Below are 20,502 nucleotides of genomic sequence, written 5' to 3'. Positions count from 1 at the left end.
TTAAAAATGTTCCAGCACCACTGACCACAACTTCCACTGAGGTCAATGGGAACTGTAGGTGCTCAGGATCTTGGCCCCATCTAGTTCCCTCCTCACCTATGACCATGTGTTTAAGTGTTTGCAGGATCAGGGCCTTGAAGTTTTGCAGGGCTTTAGCACTGTTCAAGAACATAGATCTTGTCTACGCTGTTTAAGTGGGATCTACAAATGTATTCAAATCAATGGACGTTAGGAGCCTAAATACCTTTTCGGATTTGGGCCTTTCCTACAAATGTAATTGCAGGGACAATGGCAAACACAAGAGGTTTACACCCATGCTCTATACCAGGGTTTGCTCTAGTAGAGCTACATCAGTGTAGCGCCACCGGACGCTAAAATCCCAATGAAGACATGCCAGAAGCAAAGCCTGGTCTTTTCCTATTGACAATGAAAGACAGTGTCAGGCACTCCTCTGTTGTAAAAGGGTCTTGGCAACACAGTGACTTTTCCTATGTAAATATGACCACGGGCTTCTTAAAATATGCATCTTGTTCCCTTGAATGTGCTTTTGGATTCATGGATTGCTCTGAGCTTTGTGAGGCAGATTTGTGGCAGGCTCTTTGCAAGTTTCAGCCTCCACACCTTTAACTATGCGCAGAAAACAGCACTGCTTGGGTAGTATTCGGAAATATAGGCCTCTCAAGATGTATTTTGCCAAAACTTTTACACCAAAATCCTGTTCTGTATACTTACATACTTGATTATCCATGTTAAACAAGGCAAACAGTGGCTTTTCTTCCATTGTGTTATACAAATGTCCCTTAGCAATTTGTAGCAATTATACTAAAGAGCCCTCTGGAAGCTGGCAGTAGATGTGCTTTCCTTCTGCTTGTGAAATTTAATTTCTCACTTGTCATCATGCATTGTTTTTGCTCATTCCCCAGCTGCCCCCCTCTGACACCTCAGCTCATCTGCCTGCCCCTAAGGGAATGGATCTTTGGTACCAGGCTAGCCCTGTGCTTGCTGCATCCCATGCTCTTAAGTGTTGGCTAATTGTGCCCTTGTTCGGGACAGTGGCTAATCAAGTGTTTGAGATGTGCCGTCTCCAGCAGGAATCAGAGGCTCTTCCCTGCTGGAGTTTAGGATGGGTAATGAGGGGGTGAGAGAGGTTTCAAATTGAGTGGTTCCTTGTTTGTTGTTGGGAGGGAGGGGGAGAGAGAATTGGAGGCAGGTCACTGGACAGGGGATAAAACCTCCTGAGCCCTGAGCTGAGCAGAGCTTTACACCAGGGCCAGTGGGAAGGCAGTAGAAACAGCTCACAGACTGGCAGGAGGAGGAGGTGGCAGCCATACATCCTGGTGGGCTGATTGCAGGTGCAGAGGTACCCTGGTGGCTAATAGAATCAAGAGGGAGCCTGGTCTGAGCTGCTAGGGGGTGCCGTAAGCGACTGGGGAGTTCAGAGCACGTGGACTAACTAAGTGACAGGCTAGGGGGGGTCTCCAGTCTGAGCCCTGTGAAGGAGGGGGGCAAAAGGCAGGAACGCCGAAAGTGTCTGTGCCATGGAGAGGGGGCCATTGTGTGTCCTGGTGCTGCTGCTGACTCCGGGGGGCACCTCTGGGCAGGATGGAGAGTACTGCCATGGCTGGGCGGACAGCTCACAGCTCGGGCACAGGGGCTTTCGGTGCCCGGAGCACTATGACAGCCCAGAGGCTACTCTGTGCTGCGGCAACTGCAACCTGCGCTACTGCTGCTCAACCAGAGAGGCCCGGCTGGACCAAGGCTTGTGTCCTAGTGACCATCACCAGACCAGTCCCAAGCCTCCACCAGGTAACAGGCTCCTTCTGCACCTGCAGGATATGGGGTGGACTTCATCAGAGACCTGGGTTCTGCTGTGCACTGTAGGGGGCTGGGGTGATTTTAGATCCATCACCCCAAAACTCTCCCTTTACAGTTCCACATCTTACCCAACCAGCCCATGCCTCCCTCTGCAGCTCCACATCTAATCCCCCCATTCACCACCTTCAAAGCTCCAGCTGCTCAACTCAAGCCTGCTCCCCCTTTAGAGCTCTAGACATCTTGACCCACAGTGGGACCCTGTTTGAAGGGGAGTGAGTAAAGAAGAGTATTTCTGGGCTCCCCTCCCCTATTGTTTTAAAATGGAAGTCTAGTTCCCTTGTAGAATGCAAAGTGGCCCATAGCTGGTATTGGCAGAAAACTGCCTCGGCATTAGGCTCTGCTAATTAAGGGCTGGTCCATTCATGGAGTTATTCCTGGTTAACTGCTCCTGACTAACTCTAAACTCTGTGTGCGGACACACTTATTCTGGAATGAGTGCCTTGTTTCTGTTCAGATTAACCCAAACTCCCTGGAATCATTCAGGAATAGCCATTGCACTTTAAATTCAGACCTTGCTTTAATCAGAAACACCTTCCAACTGCAGACAAGCCCTAAGGTACTGTCGGGGAAGGAGAAGGGAAATGGGTGATCTATCAGCAGAGCTGAGTGTGACATAACCAGGATGCCTTAGACTAAATTCTAGTGATGCAGGCCAGAGCCAATGGACGATGTGGGGTGGAAACCAGGCTTCAGCTGAGGTTCTTCTTATTTAGCATTTGGGGGCTTAATGTAAATGCGAAGGACTGATCAGGCACCATTGAGCCACAGCTCTAGGATTTATGTTCCAAGGTGAAGGAAGCATAATGTGGGCTGCTGTGACTGCTAATGTGCTGGGTGCTCAGAGGCCTCTGGTTCCTTACAAGTTTCCTAAAATGGTGAATTTTGAGTTTGTAAAAATTGGGATTGCAAGATCTAGAGCTGCTTAGCGACCATATCTAGACTCCTGTCCTGTAAAGGTAGATTCTACACGGCATTTATCACTAATTCTATAAAGTAAACAAGTTATGGGCTCAATTCTCTGGTCCTTTGCATCTTGTATTGTCGCTTGTACCTGAAAACAATAGGTGCGAAATGCTACCAGATCAGAATACTAGTCTCAAAAGCACTCTGCATAGGTGTAAATGACTATCATAATTTGGAAAGGGAATGGCGCCCACGTCTAACCGTCTACCTGGGCTTAGTCCAAGACTTCATTCTAGTTTCTCATTGGCAAGAGTCCATCTTGGTCTGCTATTCATTTGGAGAGTTAATGGGTAGGGTGCAAGACTTTGTGGTGATGCTTTAAAGGTTTAGTGAAACTGCTCGGTATGAGACATGATATAGCTAGGGAAACATCTGTAAATGATTACCTTAGTAAATACTAAATGACTGACTTATCTCTCTGTATTCTCCATTTCCAGTGCCCATGTACTTACCCTTCCTCCTTGTTGGGTCCATATTTGTGGCTTTTGTTGTCATTGGGGCCTTCATTGGTATTTGCTGCTGTAGATGCCTGAAATCCCAGGATGAAGAGCAGCAACATGGGCCTGCACCAGTCCAGAGTCGGCTGCTGGAAGCTGCTGCTCCTCCTTGGTTCTCCAGTTCCAGCTCTAGTTCAGCCACCAGATGCTCCTTGGGTAGTCTTCCTCAGACTAGTAACATCTGCCTGAGCATGGCTCCACCTTTTCCCATCATAGGTTCCTCTCAAGGAGCCCAGTTCTTGCCTCCTACATTAACCAATGGACCCCTTTTGCAGCCTGCATGTACTAATTACGGAATACCAGCTGATCATACTATCATAACAACTCCAGCATCTTTCCTTAATAGAGCAGTCTATGGACAAACTTCTTACTATAATTTTCCTGTAAGTGCCATGCATGGTGACCAAACAATGTACTCAGGCATTCATGTCTAAGATGACCTGTAACTGCAGAACTCCATATTGTAAAAATGTAAGGTGCTTTTTGGACAAAGTTAACAAACAGGAAGTAATACAAACTTCTGAAATCATTAGCATGTGTGAAATGAGAATCCGGTCTTGATATCTATTTGGGAAAAATAGGTCTTATTTTAATTGTTTAACCAGCTAATTTAGTACGTACTGTACTACCTTGGGGCTCAGGTTCAGTCTCCATGGTTCATTCATTTCTTGGCATGTTTTCTCATGGCAGGGCTAATCTTGGTGGGGGTTTTAACTGTGGACAGCTGCCCACTGGGAACTGGAGCAATATTGCCATATTCCTTCTTATAGGCAGTGAACAGCCAGCAGATCTTGGCACTCCTGGTCAATTACTAGCTTAGGTTGAATTTGAACCCAGCTACCTAAAGGTTTTTCTTGCCCATTACCAAATGCCTTAGCCATTCCGCAATCCTAATAAGACTAATTTTGCATTATATTTTAAATGGCTTGTAGAGTACTTTCTCTGCTTAAAAACTTGTGGTTTTAACTTAAAGGGACATTGTCAAATCATGTCTTTGCCTGAATTTTTATCTACATCTGACTGTTACAAAACAAGCTTATTCTAAGCAAAAGGGATCAGAGGGGATGATGGAAAGTCTTGTTTTTCTCTCTTACTGTGACTATACTATGCATTTATTAGCATCATGCATAGTCAGTTTCACTGTTGTTTGTGTGGGCCCATACTGACAGGGAACAAAATAACATTCAGAAAATGTGAATGACTGTAAAAGCAAAAGTTGGCAGAGGGACTAGGGGGCAGGTGGAGTATCTGAAACTACTTTTTACTTTTTTTTTCCCCCCCAAATTGCCTGGATGTCAAGTTGATGGTGACTCTAAGACTGAACATGCTGCTGACGAGGTGTCAGTTAAGTGCTGCTACAGGAGCAGCTTTTAGGCCAAAACTTTTTGTAAAACGTACTTTGTATCTGTGCAGATTATTGGAGAAAATAACTTTGCGATGGCGTATTTGTTGCTCCCTGTCTTGTAATGGTTTAGTGTAGCTCTCGCTATGCAACATCGACAAAAAGAGACCTGCAGACTGATTACAAGACATCATGAAAAGGCTTTTTTATAACTGGGTGGGGAAAAGGAGTGAAAGGTGGCGAGAACCGCCACCTGTATAACACTACTTCCTTTTTCTTTAGCTTCTCGTAGAGAAGAAAATCCTATCTATTTTGACTTAAAACACTGTTTACACTCTCAACAAGGAATTATCTTCAGATGTGCATTGCCTAATTGCAGCCATCCTTCACAGCAGGAGTTAACAGCAGGATGCTAATGTGAAGAGGTTGACAAAATATGGTGATCCCGGCTGCTGGAGTGTCGAACACTTCCTTTGGTCAAAGAAACCAGAGAATAATTACACCAGAGGCACATTAAAATAACTCCACAGACATTGCCAGTAGGAGCAGGTGCCAAGGATTAAAGTTGTGTGTGTAAAAGAACAAGAACTTAATCTTCAGCTGATTGGTCAGGATCTTAAAATCTGCATAATAAAGAGGCTTTGATGACTTCCCTGGGGAGCAGATGGGGCTAAATAATCCATTCGGTAAACATAAAATCCATCAGAATATTTGTATTCTTATTGTATTGATGTGGAGGCATCTCACATCTAATGCTATTGTGTAATGTGTCCCATCATGTAGATGCTAAAAAGGGCGCACATTTCTTAGTATCCTGGCTTGTAGTAGGGGAAGCAATGCACCCTGGTAAAATAATAGGCTCAATTTTCTGCTCATTTGCACTGGTGTAAATCAAGAGTATTTCCATTAAAATTAATGGATTTACAGTAGTGTAAGAGAAGGGGAAATTGGCCCCAATATATCAAAGTTTGCTGTCAGGGATGTAACTTCGGGCCAATCTGTGTGCTGCACAGGGAAAGAAGTAATACATATTTACGTGACATGAAGCATTTTGAATTTATTCAAAATTAGTTATCTGATTTTTTTTTTAAGTGAGGATGAAGACGGGAGACCACCAATGTAAAGTACCAACCAAAGCTTAACTGTGCTGAGGGAGACTGAGCCTAGTTTGTCATGTCACTCAATGCCCTGTCACTGAAAGTAATTGAGGACCTATTTATACTATGGATTGGATTTCACAGCACCCAGAGCTGGTGTGATAAGAATGGTAACAGGTAGCTGTGCATTTGCTTTAACTAAATGCCTATTTTTAGAGGAACTGTTGTCTAAGGTCCCACATTTTGGTGAATTTCATGTCCTTTTTCTTAATAAAAAGATCAGATAAGGACTAACACCCATGAGGACAGAACCTAAATCCAGTTATTTATGGAGTATTTCTGCCCTGTTCCTTCCTGTTTAGAGATACAAAGGTATGTTGCAATGAAAATGGATGTTACAGCTCTAGTTTTAGGGCCCAGATCCATTTTGTGAAGTGTTAACAGAATGCATAGCTTACAGGGGTGTTAAACAGCACCTTATTGGCAGCAAGCATTACTACCAGTCACTGCAAGGGAGCACAGATTGTATTTACCTTTCTAATTTGATCAAGTGTGTACATGCCAGACATTTGTTTTAAGCTGGTGATATTATATACCCTGCCTCCTTCGATTATAACTTAATTTTAGTCAATTAGTATTGCTAACCCTCAAACATTTAAAAATATGAGTCAGTCCCATCACAAGATTGATTTAAAGATCATGAGACTTTAAAAAAAATAAAGTGGGTTCTCTATTTGCCTGCCGACTCTTGAGCTTTCAGGGTACGGGTGGTTCATGTTTTCAAGATTTAGTTCAAAAAGCACGAGGGCTAGACATTTTTTCTTTTTACTGAAAGCCGAGATTCCACTGTGATCACTTGACTCCAGAAACTGAGGCTTTAAGAAAAACAATGAATATTGGAAGATGTACAACACAGGTGTATGTTCTCAATTATAATATTGCCCTGAAACAACAAACCTTGTTTCTGAAGGCAGTTCCCAATAGCAAATGATCTCTCTAAGAAGAGAGGGACAAGAGTCTTGGATGGTTTGATTTCTGTTCCTAGCTCTGCCACAAACTTGGTCAAGTTTTTCATTTGCAAAGTGAGGATAGTCCCTCCTTCAAAGGTCTGGGATGAGGCTTCATGCACTAATATTCATGAAGTGCTTTGCCATCATTGGGATGATGCTGGGAGTGCAACCTACAGTAGAAGTTATTAAAAAAATTAAGTAAATGTCTTATTTTTTCACTATCAACTTTAAAATGTTGCTGCTGTATTTTCCCCCACAAGTTTGCTTCTGCAGTTTCATAACTTTCACATATTTCCAGGACATCCTTTGTGTTAACAAGTTTGAGGTCAGTCTGGAAATGAGAACAAAAGAGACTAAAAATGAAAGACCCTTTGAAGACACTGGAAACTAACGGAAATCAAAGTTCGCCACACTTTCAGCGACACAGAAAAGGTTTAACAGCAGTTTTTTGGTCTTTGGAGGCTGGAAAAAAATCAAAGCATGCAGGGAAGCCAAGAAAGCAAAAACAAATGCTGATCCAAGTGTGGACATGCAAAAGTGATTTAAATTGTACGTCAACACTATTTAGGTTGACTTAATGTTGTAGCATGGACTTGCCCTTAGTATTTGTTATGTATAAATCACTTTGCAAACATTACCTAATTAATCCTCATTTAGGATTACCAAGGCAGCAGGTAAGTGTCACTGTCAGTTTCACAGATAGGGAAACTGAGGCACAGAGCATCAAAGTGATTTACCCAAGAATACACAAATAATCACTGTTGGAGCTGGGATTAGAAGTCAGGAGTGTCTGACTCCTGACTACAATGCTTCCTCCATAATGATGCGGTATCATTATTTCTACATTATGGAGCCTATGTTGATGCAGAATGAAGTTTTCTGTCAGCGCAGGAATACTGCCTCTCTGAATAATGTCAGCTACATTGATAGCAGCGCTCTTCCATTGACGTAGCGGCATCTACCCTGGGGATTTTGGCATAGCTACGTTAGTCATAGTTGTGGTTGTCTCACTGCCCTGACCAATGCAGGGATACCAATATAACTTTTTAAGGTTAGACCAAGTCTTATAGACATCTAATGCGACTCCAGTGTTCAGTGTCATTTACTAGTACCGAGCAGAAAATGCTAGGAAGAGGAAAGACGATAACCAAATAGGAAGGAAAAAATAGATAACAAGCAGAAAATAAAATGCTTTGTACGTTCTTGAAAAGGCCCCATGAATAGTAATCAGCCGGACACATATTTGTTGGTCAGCATAGTTAGTGCAACACAGCAGAGGCAAATGCTTGGTTTGAACAAATTGATCGCTTCTAATAGTTCTATTTAAAAAATTACACCCCAGGAGAGAGAACAAGGGAAGCAAATGTCATTTCTTTTTCTCTGAAGACTGAGGAGATGCAGTGGTGCTGGAATTAGGGGTGCTGGAGGTGCTGCCATAACAACAATATATATATGGTTTCCATCATCTGCACCCCCACTATAAAAATTGTTCCAGCACCCTGAGGAGATGTATTTTCCAAGAGCCAAGGCGGGCAGGATAATATCTTTTATTGGATTAGCTTCTGTTGGTGAAAGAGACAAGCTTTTGAGGTACCCTGAGAGCTCTTCGGGTCCGGGAAAGGGACTCAGAGTGTAAGTCTACACTGCAATAAAAAACCCGTGGCAACGAGTCACAGAGCCCAGGTCAGCTGACTCAAGTGCATGGTGCTTGGGATGTGGGGCTATAAAATTGCAGTATAGATATTCTGGTCTGCGCTACACTACAATCCAGTATCTGTATAACGACGTCGCTCATGGGGTGTGAAAAATCCATACCCTTGAGCGACGTAGTTATACCAACCTAACCCCGCCGTGTATACAGCGCTGTCGGTGGGAGAGCTTCTCCTGTCGACATAACTACTGCATCCTGGGGAGGTGGATTAACTACACAGCCGGTAAAGCTCTCTCCCATCGGCGTAGGGTGTCTTCATTAAAGCACTACAGCGGCACAGCTTGGGGCAGGTGCACCAATGCAGCATTTTAAGTGTAGACTTGCCCTTGGCCTGGAGCCCAGGCTTTGAAACTCCTCAGGGTCCAGGCAGAGCCTGAATGGCTACACTACAGTTTTATAGCCCCACAGCCTGTGAGCCCAAGTCAGCTGACCTAGCCCAGCTGCAGCCGCCCCTGTGGACTTTTATTGCAGTGTAAACATACCCAATGTGTGGAACAGACTGTTTAGCATGAGTAGTTAACACATATGTTAAGGGACCATTCAAGGTGAAGTGCCCATTAACACCTCTGCAGTGATGGGGGCGGGGGACAAAAGAACCTGCTTCAATATAGAAAATAAAACCTCCCTTACCGCACACCCCTAGTTGTCATCTATCACGCCACACCGGAACCTATATGGGGTATCATTAAACAATTGCAACCCATACTTGAAAGAAATCTTTCCCGGACCCCCTCTTCTGGCCTTCAAACAACATCCTAAACTCACCAAGCTCATCATCTGAAGCAAACTCCCCACAGATCAGGACCCACCAACTCAAAGCAGCACCAGGCCCTGCCATAACAACAGATGCAAAACTTGCAGACATAGCTCCATTGCTACAATGATCAGCACCCCCCACAACACACCTTTCATGATCCATGAGTCATACACATGCCAATCACGACATGTGGTGTGCTACGTGCTCCAATAACAACTATGTGGGTGAAACCAGACAATCACTACGCTCTCGAATGAAGTCGCACAGAAAAATTATAAAAGACAAAAACACCGTATCGCTCTTGGGTGAACACTTTTCACAAAAGATCACTCCATATCTGACCTTTCAGACCTCATCCTCAAAGGAAACCTGCACATCACCTTCAAAAGACGAGCCTGAGCTTAAATTCATAACTTTGCTAGACACTAAAAGAAATGGTCTTAATAAAGACACTGGATGGCTTTATTACAACATTCTATAACCCACTAGTCCCTCCACCCACCCCTACTTTGGCCTATGACTGCAAGAGTGTTAACCAGCCACTTCACCTTAAATTGTCCCATAGACTACATGTTAACTATTTATGCTAAACAATCTGTAATTAGCTGTGACTCTACTGAAGAAAAGCTTTCTGGAGCTCAGAAGCTTGCCTCTTTCACTAACAGGAGTTGGTCCAATAAAAGATAGTACCTCACTCACCTTGTCTCGCTAATACCCTGGGATCAACACTGATACCACAACATTTTCCTATAGACAATTTACTTTTAAAAATCCTCTACCAAGCAGCCTTGTAAACTGTGGCATGGTTCTGTGACCCAATTAGCATTTGCATTAAAAATGGATCAAATCATGAGGCTTGGAGAAAGAAACATAAGTGTCTTTTGTGGAGATTCCACCCCTTACTAATTTTGGAAGTCTTGCTGTTCGGCTTAGCATATCCTTAGAAAGCTGGGATATCTAATTGTCTATTTGCCACCTATCGCACCAAAGTGCTTTCTATTGTTTGACTAATGATAACTCCACCCCTTCCCCCAAATTCTAGTTTAGAATCAATTTAGGGTATGTCTACACTTACATTTTATCGCGCTTTAACTTGCTGGCTCAGGGGTGTGAAAAATCACCCCCCTGAGCGCAGCAAGTCTGAGCGCTTTAAAGGGCTAGTATGGACAGGCTCCGAGCACTGGGAGCAGCGCTCCTAGTGCTCAGAGCTAATCCCCTTGTGGAGGTGGATTACCAGGAGCGCTAGGAGATCTCTCTCCCAGCGCTCGTGCACGAACACTCTCGCACTTCAAAGCCCTTTGAAGTTTCCAGTGTAGACATACTTACACTATTTCCACCTTAATCTTCACTGATTACATGGGTGGCTTTTCTTGTTGGATTCTTTCTAAACACAAGAATTGAACTGAGCTAATAAAGAATAGAGCCTTATCTTCCAAACCCTTATACCAGTGGGTCTTAGGGTAGAACCCCTACATTTAAGTATAGGCCTTGTCTACACACACAATTGCACTGCTTTAGTTAAACCAACTTAGTTAAACTGGTGCAACCCCCTCTGTGGACATTTATTTCAGTTGAAGAGGCTTATTTTGATTTATCTAAACTGACAGAAGATAAAGAACAATAAGCCTGGGTTAAACCAAAATAAGAGTGTCCACTTGCTTGTCTACACTTGAATGCTACACTTCAGTGTAGACACTACCTATGCTAAGAGGACGGGGTTTGACAATCAGCACAGAGTAATCCACCTCTCTGAGGCCTCACTCAGTGGTGTGGATTTTTTACTCCCCTGAGCGATGTAGCTGGGTTGACCTAACTTTTTAGCGTAGACCAAGCCTCAGCTTTTTGCACCAGTTTCACTAAATTGGTATAAAAATAAACCATTATCTTAAACCAGTGCAATTATGTGTGGGGCCAAGTAAATCCATAGCGTATAACTAACTCGTTCCTTTTGTGTATTCGATCATGGTATAGAAACAATGCAGGGCACTAACCAATCAATTCTTTATTAATAAAACCTATAATAATATTAATGTTCACTTTCGTTCCTATAATCCAAAGGTTTCACAATGCTTCCAAACCCCACAACCCCCTTGTGTGGGAGGTAAGTATTATCAACATTTTGCAGCTGGAGAAACTGAGTCCCAGAGAGGTTAAGTAACTCTCCCAAGACCACACAGGATGTCAGTGGCAGAACTGGGGAGAGAAACCAGGAGTCCTGGCTCCATATTCTAAACATTAGAGAGCACCCTCCTTATTGGTATAAACAGTATAATAAATTCCACTTGCTATAAACAGCTATTGGTATCTGCCTAGTATTAAGTTGTTTGCGTTTTACTTTTTTTTAAAATTTTTTTTGACAGCTTCACTTTTATTCATCATTACTTCAATTCTTTACATGTCACACAGTAAAGCGGCAGAGCTGAATGCTGCTGATGTCATATCTGTCTTTTCATGTTGACATTCAGTGTTTCAAAGGGGTACCATCTGCACCAATTTGTCTTAATCAAGTCGGTTCAAACATCAGCTGAAATGAGACATCTCCCTTATTTTCCTGGGAAAGCTTCCTTGATTCACTTTTCATCAGCGCCTGGTTTTCTGGCAAAGGGTCAAAGGCCGTCAGAGTGGGAAAGCTCATTAGCACTGCAGACTTTTATCCACTCTGAACCAAGCGGTAACAATACATAGCCCACAGACAACATGGCACCTGGCACAGGTGCCGGCTTTTCCCTTTGCCCGGGGGTGCTCAACCCTTGCTCAGTCCCAGGCTCCACCCCCACTCCACTCCTTCTCCCAAACCCCCACCCCACCTTTTCCCCTCCCAGTTCCGTCCCCTCCCCCGAGAGTACCCCATCCCCACTCCTTCCCCCTCCCTCCCAGCACCTCCTGCCCGCTGCGGAACAGCTAATTGTAGCAGGCAGGAGGCCCTGGGAGGGAGGGGAGAGCTGCTGCCTGTGGGTGCTAAGCACCCATTAATTTTTTTCCAGGTGTGCTCCAGCCCTGGAACACCCACGGAGTTGACACCCATGGCACCTGGTTCCTAAGGCCCTTTCTGAAATACAGCAGACCTGGTTACAATATAGTTAAAAGCTGTAGTGTAAATCAGACTTAGCCACATCTTTTTAATGCTGTTTAGAGTCATAGAATGTCAGGGTTGGAAGGGACCTCAGGAGGTCATCTAGTCCAAGGTCCCATCTACACCACAACTTTTAACTGTGTTGCAACCGGGTCACCTAACTTGGTTATAGTAGTATGACAGATGGCTCCTAAACAAGGACTATTTTACACTAGAAAAGGTTTGCCAGCATAACTGTGCAGATGCAGCTTATACTGGCAAAAGAGTGTAGCTTGCACTGGTTCCCAGAGCAAAATAAAATATACCAGCAAATGGACTTTTATGCTGGTATAATTGCATGAAGGCTAGGGTGTGTGACAGCATCGGAACGTCATACAACCCCCCCCCCCCCCGACATACTCCTAACCAACGTTACTATACCAGCAAAAGTGTCTACTGTAGACCTGGTGCACGTGGGAGTGCCATAGGTTAACACCGCTCATGAACAGGGCAAATGTCAGGTTGTATCAGGTTCTCACACTACCCTTCTGCTGAAGGTCATCATCTAACCATGCCTCTGTAACTGGGTTAGGCAGTGTTCTTGCCTCCTACGTGTCTGTGCAGAAGTACATCCCAAAGGATTTGCCCCATGTGAAAAATACCCCCAGCCCTCTGACCTCAAAGCACTATGGGATAGCTGCCCAGTTTTCACCAGAATACACTGATGCAAACACAGGCATGGCCAGGAACCCTGCTGCTGTGGGTAGGTGCTGGATTCTGCTGGCTGTGGCCAAGCATCAGAGAACGGTTACAATGGACACGGCTCTATCTGTAGTACAAATAGGGCTGGACAGAGACTGCAAGCTGAGCTAATGGAGTGAGTTTCCATGAAAATAAATGGGACTCCATAGGCTGAAGACTGACGCCGATGTTCTGATATGGGATTTGTTGGGATGGACGGATAAGGATCAGAACACAGGTGGAAGGCTCTCTCACTATCATTTCAATTGCTGATTATTTCGGTGCACAGACACCACACCCATCTCTTCCTCCAGAACTGTTCAGGTCTCCACTGCCTGAATAGAAATGTCTCAGCCTGAAGCAGCTGTACACAGAGATAATGATGCTGCATTTTACTAAGCCAGGTTTTTATTTTGTCAGATGCCATCAAAATGTTGGTATTTAAAGTATTTGAAAGGAATGGATTTATCTGCCACTCAAATGCTAAAGCCCAGAAATGCAGGGGTCCATGTTTATTATTATTTCTATTGCTGTAAGCTCTAGGAGGCCCAGTCATGGACCGAAACCTGTTTATGCTAGGTTCTGTACAAACCCAGAACAAAACAATGGTCTGTGCCCCAAGGAGCTTATGTTCTCTTTGCCTGTATGGATCTGACAGTGCACTTAATCCAAGAGGTTTTCTCTCAGGCCACCTGATAGATTAACAATGTTTGAGGGCATGAGCTAAACTCCATCTGATGTGGCTGATAATTCCAGTTCCTTTGTACTTCATCTTTAGGTATCTGGGGAACACTGTTGGTGAGATAGCACCAGGATCCAATATTCATCTCATGGACATGCCACTATAGCTGGAGATAATTGTTTCAGCCTAGAGAGGGGTCTTCTGACCCAAATGCATCCCAAGTTTTGAAGAAGTTTGGATCCAGATCTGAACTTCACAAATAGCCCTTGGATTGTGTGCTGTCATGTAACTGTCACACCTGGGGCTCTCTACACGGCACTGTGCCAGGTTGGACATTCACTTGGCAGCCCCTCACAGCCAGAGTTCACTCCGTGGTGCCCGCTACCCATTTCTCTCCTCTGCAGGGCCCCTGAATAACTCACCATCCACAGGCAATTAAAACATTCCCCTCCTGGGGTCCTATTTATTCAGTCCTTACATCCAGGTGCCAACCCCAGTTCAGTTGCTCTCTCCCTTTAGGCAGGGAATCTCCAGCCCCTCTTCCCATTTCAGCGTCTCTCAGGCCCTACCTGGCTGGAGCTCAGCCGTATGCCTTCCAGGCCCCCAACCCCTTCTCCCACTTAGGGTCTCTAGTAGGAACTGGGCCCAGTACTCCCAGGCTTTACCTGGACAAAACTCAACACGCTCCCTGCTTCATTGCAACCTCCTGCAGCTCTTTATAGGGGAAGCGGTCTGCTCTGTCCCTGGCGTGGCTCATTCTGAATCACAGTTGGCAAGCCCCAGTCTTTCAGCTATGACCACCCTGTTACATTCCCCTTTAACCTCAAAACTCTGCTGTTTGCAGACATGCCAGCAGCTGTTTTGTAATCTGTTCAATACAGACTGTCACACAAGAGACTGGGACACTACTTGCTCTGTAATGGAGACTTTACTTTTGTTCTTTCATGTTTTGCTGGTCTCAATCTATCATGCAAGCCATTCAGAGTGAAACTATATGGTTGCTACTTGTATATGGGGAAAAAACAGCTCCTCTCTCTACAATTGGCTACCTCCCTTCCCCCAGTAAAAAACATCTCTGATGTTCAAGCCCATCTCCAACTTGCAATGGACATATGCCATGCTCATCTTTTAAGCTTTTCTTTCCATCCCCTCATCTCCTTAATATAAACAACGCCTTCTAATCAGGATTCCAAGCAGGCTATTACATAAAGAGCCTGCATGATGAGCTTCCATTTGAAGAGCCTAAGATTCTTTGCATATGCTGCTGCCCTAACCATTGAGAAAATTAATCCAAAATCTTTGCAGTGCCCACTTCTGTGATCCTATCACACTTGGGGCTCAGAGATAAATTAAGATAAAGGAAAGGCAGATTTAGAAACAAATTCATGTTGTTTTTGTCAAAATCTCTTTGCCTCACAGACCTAGAATGAACCTGCTGGATGGGGTGTTTTTTGGTGGGGTTTTGTGCCTCTTTAAAAAAATGCGTAGATAAAAGTAAAGACATTTCTCCTAAGGTTTCATGGATAATTTTTAATTAACTGCATTAAAGAAGATTTTCTTAATTTCCCTGGGTTGTTCGCTCACATTTTCTGGCTATCAGATTAATCTTTCACCTGAAGATATAATTTTCATGTCTGCTACACAAGTGCAACACTGAAAAGAAAGAGAGAGAGAGAGAGCTGAGAGAGCAATGCATGGAAGAATATGCATCAGAGCTCCAGAGCATTAGAATAATGACAGCAGAATTGCAAAGACTTTTTTTTTTTTCCTTTTTTTAGCTGTAGAATGTTTTGTGTCTATCAATCAAGGTAGCTGACCCGTTCTGTGGTACAGAGTGTAGTAAGAGGAGTTGAATGTACTTAGGGCTTATATGATACTTTATTGCCAGGTTCTCTCCTCTGCCCGAGCACCATTCACAGCTCCCAGATTGCGAATTACATCCCTGGCCCTGAAACCACTTCGAGCTGCTACTTTTTGTGCCACTGACATAAGAACATTAATGGCTCCTGTGCCAGTTGAGGAGCTCTGCCTAGCCCCCTCCTTACTCGTCACTCAGCTCCTATGCCCTGGGGCAGACATTAATTATTCCTCACAAAATTCCTGTTAAGCACAGCACAGAGGTCACCATTAAAAAAATCAACATGTGCAAACAGATCATGCTTATTTCCTTCACTACACACAGAGGAAACTGTTGTAACTGGTGGCAAATGCTGATCTGTTTATGATGACCACTGTTAATATCTGTACCCCTGTTTAATGGATGGGGAAAGTCAGGCAGAGAGATCAAGGACCAAATTTTCAGACATGGCTACTGATATTTGGGGGTCTCCATTTTCGGATGCCCAACTTGAAATGCCTGGGGTCTGATTATCAGAGATGCTGAGCACTCACAACTCCAGCTGAAGTGAATGGGAGCTGTTGGTGTCCAGTGCCTCTGAAAGTCAGGTGCTAGGTGTTTCAGATTGGACACCCAAAAATAGAGACACCGAAAATCAGAAGCCACTTATGAAAATTGGGTCTTAAGTGAGTTGCCAGGTAGAGGGTCCATTTCAGATTTCCGATTAGAACTCAGCAGTCCTCTATTGGGGCCATACCACCCCTTAATTTAGGTAAGCTAACAAATGAAAAGACTGGACTACAAGTGAAGCCCTTCGTGATGCTTTGGAAATTATATTGTTGGTTTTAGTAGGAATAAACATGCTCACCTTGAGAATTTTTATAAGTACAATAATCTAAACAAATGTATTTTGCAGTTTGGTATGCAGTGACCATACTCAAGGTTTGAACTAAAAAACCCACAGTCTCCACACCAAGCTTTTCCAGTGGGAAAGAATTTCTGCAGGGGGTTAACTGAATAAATTGTGAAAAGACTCCTATCACTTTGTGAGGAATCTGCACTTGTGGGAGCTTTTTTTCCTCTCTCTCTTTGATAGGAGTGGTGTATGGATTCCTAAAACGCTAAAGTATTGTGCCTCAGGCAACCAGGTGGACAGGTAGCTGTCTAGCACTGCATCATGTACAAAAAATACACTGAAGTCTGTATAAAAGATCACCCTTATTAGGCATCTTCTCATCTTATTAGAACACACAAGAGCAGTGGTTCTCAAAGCCAGTCCGCCGCTTGTTCAGGGAAAGCCCCTGCCGGGCCGGACCGGTCTGTTTACCTGCTGTGTCCGCAGGTTCAGCCCATCGCGACTCCCACTGGCCGCGGTTTGCCGCTCCAGGCCAATGGGGGCTCTGGGAAGGGCGGCCAGCACGTCCCTTGGCCCGCGCCGCTTCCCACAGCCCCCATTGGCCTGGAGCGGCGAACTGCAGTCAGTGGGAGCCGTGATCAGCCGAACCTGCAGACACGGCAGATAAACAGACCGGTCCTGCCCGCCAGGGGCTTTCCCTGAACAAGCGGCGGACTGGCTTTGAGAACCACTGCACTAGAGAATCCCCTACCTGACTTAATACAATTTTGCTTCACTTGCAGTAGAAAATCTGCCTCTGTCAAGCAGCTAATTTTTTGTCAGCCCCTTTAGATAGTTTTCAGTGTAGGTCTGGTAGTTTGTAAGTAGATGGTACATCCCACCTAATGCATTAAAAGCCATTGGTTAACAATGCAGAAAGGTAGGGGATATTAAGTGGCATTGAAAAAAACTGATGCAAACAGGAAGAGCAAGTAGCCAGCTGATCACCAATGAAGGCCTCCGATGGACATCCACATGAAGAAAGTTTCCCAGAGTGACCCTTGCTGTTGTGTGAGCTTCAGCCCAAAGCACAAGTATAATCCGAGTGTTCTCCATTATATTGGTGGGACACAGGGGGATAGTCCTGCAAGTAACTTGGCCCTAGATAATGACTTTGTACATCAACAATGTGACCTTGTGGTAAAGCCATTGAATGACTGGTAGCCTGTGCAGGTCAGAGGGAGAACACAGCCACTTCCAATAGTCCTATGCTGAGGATTTTATTTCAAATAACCACCTTTTTTGTAATTTGACAGATGCCTAGTTACTCTGGAGCTTGGGGCTCTGTAAATACCTAAGATGGATAGAAAGGAGCAATCATACAGCTGGGTTCCTGACAATACTGCAGCTTCCTATCGACTTTAAGAGAAGCCTCAGAAGGAGAGGAAGCCAATAACCTGTACAATATATATCCCATCTAATTAAAAGTGCAGAGAAAGTACCCTAGAAAATATAGCTTGGTAGGTATTTCATAGGACTAAACCTGAAAGTAGAATTGTAAAAAGTGAAGGCCTACAGCTCTCATGCTGTATGCCCCTGTTGTTATAAGTTACATATAGATTGCCTCGGAGGGCAGCAGCAACAAAATATATGGTCTAGGGTTTTAAAATACTTCCCTATTGTCTGAAGCTGAAACTACATCATCTTTGGAGATGTGAAAAATACTGAGCCAGATCCTTGACCATGCTCCATCCCCTTTGTGCCAGAGAGAAAACTGGCTAAAACAGTCAGCTGCAGATGCCCCTTGTGCAGTCGCCCCTCCAAGTAGTGTAAAGCTATCTGATCCTGGCCCCACTTGGTGTAGGGGCATCTCCCCACAGAGAGATGTCGGGAACACAAAAGGAGCTGACTAAAGGGGGCTGTGCTTTAACAATACTGAGCTGGTAGAAAAGGTTAGGGCTAGAGCCCTTAGGCTGGGGTACCCACCCTACCTGCTCCTAGGATCAAGGAAGGTGGGGAAATGGGAGACAGACATCTGTGCTTTCCCTTTCTCACAAGCCATCAGATATGCCAAGTGCTGCTCACGTGCTGTCATAAATATAAAGGGAAGGGTAAACCCCTTTGAAATCCCTCCTGGCCAGGGGAAAGCTCCTCTCACCTGTAAAGGGTGAAGAAGCTAAAGGTAACCTCGCTGGCACCTGACCAAAATGACCAATGAGGAGACAAGATACTTTCAAAAGCTGGGAGGAGGGAGAGAAACAAAAGGGTCTGTGGGTCTGTCTATATGCTGGGGTTTCTGCCGGGATAGACAAGGAATGGAGTCTTAGAACTTTTAGTAAGTAATCTAGCTAGGTATGTGTTAGATTATGATTTCTTTAAATGGCTGAGAAAAGAATTGTGCTGAATAGAATAACTATTTCTGTCTGTGTATCTTTTTTGTAACTTAAGGTTTTGCCTAGAGGGGTTCTCTATGTTTTTGAATCTAATTACCCTGTAAGATATCTACCATCCTGATTTTACAGGGGGATTTCTTTATTTCTATTTACTTCTATTTTTATTAAAAGTCTTCTTGTAAGAAAACTGAATGCTTTTTCATAGTTCTCAGATCCAAGGGTTTGGGTCTGTGGTCACCTATGCAAATTGGTGAGGCTTTTTACCAAACCTTGTCCAGGAAGTGGGGTGCAAGGTTTTGGGAAGTATTTTGGGGGGAAAGACACGTCCAAACAGCTCTTCCGCAGTAACCAGTATTAGTTTGGTGGTGGTAGCGGCCAATCCAAGGACAAAGGGTGGAATATTTTGTACCTTGGGGAAGTTTTGACCTAAGCTGGTAAAGATAAGCTTAGGAGGTTTTTCATGCAGGTCCCCACATCTGTACCCTAGAGTTCAGAGTGTGGGAGGAACCTTGACAAATACAAAAAGCTATTTGGGGAGCATTGTGTTTTCATTCACGGGAGCCTTGTGTCCTCATGTCCTATGCAAAGTGAGTGGTAGATTTTGGGTTAGAGCATTGCACACCCATTCTGCACAGGTGAAATAATAAAACCAGGAGTGAGGCAGTGAAGAATCAGGCCTGATGTGTTTCCTTAACTTTCTTCCCTGGGAGTCTGAGCCCTGAAGAAGCTGCAGGGGGATACAGCTGTTGCGGTTCAGTGATGAGACAGAACACAGCTTTGTGCAAGCAAACAGGCTGGTCAGCGGAGATGGGCTGTTCTGCCCCCCCTGCCTTCCACCTTCTCCTTTTATTATATTTCTCCCCCTAGGCATTACACACTGCTACACAAAGGAATGTATGACTTGATTCATATGCTTAGTTACCATCCTCTATCTACTACAATCCTGGTTCTCAGGCCTTGAGCCCAGGCTAAAGAAACCTCCCACAGTTGCTGTCCAAACAATCAAGTTCTCAGGGTTCATATCTAGCCCTTGTCCTTGGATAGAGCAATGTGTGCATTGCTCCTAGGAAACAGTCAGGGTGTGCCCCGCCTGCTTCCAGGTGGAATAGCTAGACATTAACCCTTCATACAGCTATGCTGGACAGGGCTCCTGATCCTTGAGTTTCACAAAACAAGAGGTAAATTGATCCTGACAGGGTTAGCATCCACTTACCTGCTGTCTCAGGGACAGGGAATGGTGCTACAGAGAATAGCCACCTCCTCCCACCAGCCTCTCTCTTCCTCCCACAGCATTGAGTCTGGTTGCTACAGAGCCCCAGATAAGCTATAGGTTTCAGAGTAGCGGCCGTGTTAGTCTGTATCAGCAAAAAGAACAGGAGTACTTGTGGCACCTTAGTTACTAACAAATTTATTAGAGCATAAGCTTTGTGTAGCCCAGGAAAGCTTATGCTCTGATAAATTTGTTAATCTCTAAAGTGCCAGAAGTACTTCTATTCTTTTTGCAGATAAGCTATAGAATCTGTGCATAGACTGATCATTTACAAATACATGTTATAACAAAATGCTTGAAAATGGCTTCCTGCTGTGTTTGCCTGCCCAGTGCTGAGTTCAGGGCTGAAGCTCCAGGGAGGACTGCATAGGATTCTGCCAACTTTTCGAAGGATGAATGAGCCCAAGACCTGTCTGTTTCTATCATGAATACAGATTATA

At 44.4% G+C, this 20,502-nt stretch overlaps 1 protein-coding gene across 1 annotated transcript in view; it reads left to right on the top strand.

The window, feature by feature from the left end:
* Positions 1-1,538: 1,538 nt before the first annotated feature.
* LOC140916824 (protein shisa-1) overlaps positions 1,539-20,502 on the top strand; it is a 38,692-nt gene continuing 19,728 nt past the window's right edge. The window contains exons 1-2 of the mRNA XM_073358712.2: positions 1,539-1,806; positions 3,276-3,718. Coding sequence (XP_073214813.2) covers positions 1,539-1,806; positions 3,276-3,718 — 711 coding nt within the window. The remainder of the gene's footprint in view (positions 1,807-3,275; positions 3,719-20,502) is intronic.

The sequence above is a fragment of the Lepidochelys kempii genome, chromosome 9 (genome assembly GCF_965140285.1).
Source record: "Lepidochelys kempii isolate rLepKem1 chromosome 9, rLepKem1.hap1, whole genome shotgun sequence".
In the NCBI taxonomy this organism is placed as follows: domain Eukaryota; kingdom Metazoa; phylum Chordata; order Testudines; family Cheloniidae; genus Lepidochelys; species Lepidochelys kempii.
The sequence above is the reverse complement of the archived record's forward strand: the minus strand, read 5'-3'. Positions and strand labels throughout refer to the sequence as shown.